Below are 1,594 nucleotides of genomic sequence, written 5' to 3'. Positions count from 1 at the left end.
TTAGATAAAAAAATTGGCTGGTGATACTAGTAGTAGTACGGACTATGTCATGAATGTTACTCTAGTTGTACAGACTGTAGTGTTGTGTTCCAACAATTAATCGTATCTGTAGATAGACCACGTCACTATAAGTTCAGTTAATATTCTGTTTTATGTCCCAACAATTAATCGTATCTGTAGATAGATCACGTCTCTACGTTTACTTTTCCCATGGGTCTACTTCCAGGATTTTAACAATAATTTCATTTTTTTTATGAAGCTTAACAGTTTACTCTAACTGTAGATCTAAATAATAGAACGTAAAAAACAAATATACTGAGAGAGATAAATAAACTTACCTGATTTTCGGACCTCAGTATTTTCATTTGGTCGTTTATTAAAGCATATTTTGCAGCTTCTTCCTTACGGAGAGCGCGTTCTTTCTTGAGCTCGGGGCTCCAGAACGTTTTGATACTGTGCATGCTGGAACCGAGCTTCTGAGTCGTGACATCAAGTTCCCTTTTTATACTTCCATACTGGTTTTGTAGCTCGTTCAGACTTGACTGCAGTTCCATCACGAAATTGTCGCGAGAATAATCGTTTTGCTTGTCTACATTATGTACGGGGGAGGCGTGCATAGTACGGGCATCGGAATACAGCCCACTTTCTCTGTACGGGTCGGAGTCTGTAACAGATTCACGATCGTGATAATACATATCACGGTGTTCTCTATCTCTGTACATAGCCTGCTCTAAGGGATAATCTCGGCCTCTGGCATGCCTGCTGTTAATTTCCCCACCATCAAGAGATCTTTGCCTAGGTTCTCGAGTTGAAACGTATTCACGGTCCGGATCCCTCTCTAACGATTGGTAGCCACGCCCACGCATTGGTCGACTTAAAGACCGACTACGGTGACCAGATCCGCTTGCTCTAACGTCCATCATAAGACTATTGACGCCGTCACCGTAATCAACACCACCGGTATTAAATGCACTGCTGCTAATGGAGCGGGGGACTTGGGATTCCCCTGGCAGATTCAGGGGGCTGTTGTTACTAGACCTACTAACTCCGTAATGACGAGATCTGTATGGTTGTGGAGGAGATGAGATTACCCGCGGGGGTACGGGACTACCTCTTACGGAAGGAGGCTGAGATATGGAGGATGTGTAAACCTTAGACGGGGACGACCCATGGCCAAGGACTGCCATCTCTGGCCTCCGAGAGGGTTTGGGTGAACGCTGGGAAGAGCTCCCTGTATACATTTTTCTTGATTTGACAGAGCGGTTGTTGTTTGTATTGTTTATATAAAAACGCGCACACCTTTAAACCTTTCTGTAATCTCTTCATGAGGACCGTTCGTCAATGGTTCATACTTCAATTAAACTACATGAATGTCTTTGTTATAATTCTTTGAGTTTTACTAATTCGTCAACTCTTGCAACAAAACACTCAAACACCTTTCTTCTATACCAATGATCTTCCTCAGCCTTCTTTACTAGGCTGACAAAATACGTTAGCAAGAGGACTATACCAGAATATTAACTGAACGTCTCTATAAGTTCCAACAATTAATCGTATCTGTAGATAGACCAAATATTCTGTTTTGTGAGATAGA

At 42.2% G+C, this 1,594-nt stretch overlaps 1 protein-coding gene across 1 annotated transcript; it reads right to left on the bottom strand.

Annotated features, from left to right (window-relative positions):
• Positions 1-338: 338 nt before the first annotated feature.
• Positions 339-1,301, bottom strand: LOC111084559 (the record flags this gene model as incomplete). The annotated part of the gene is made up of 1 exon (XM_022381240.1): positions 339-1,301. A coding segment is annotated over one exon (963 nt), but the record flags the coding sequence as incomplete, so codon positions are not given.
• Between the last annotated feature and the right edge of the window lie 293 nt (positions 1,302-1,594).

This window comes from Limulus polyphemus, unplaced genomic scaffold (genome assembly GCF_000517525.1).
Source record: "Limulus polyphemus unplaced genomic scaffold, Limulus_polyphemus-2.1.2 Scaffold79207, whole genome shotgun sequence".
Lineage (NCBI taxonomy): Eukaryota > Metazoa > Arthropoda > Merostomata > Xiphosura > Limulidae > Limulus > Limulus polyphemus.
Note: the sequence above shows the minus strand (reverse complement) of the source record. Positions and strands in the feature narration are given on the sequence as shown.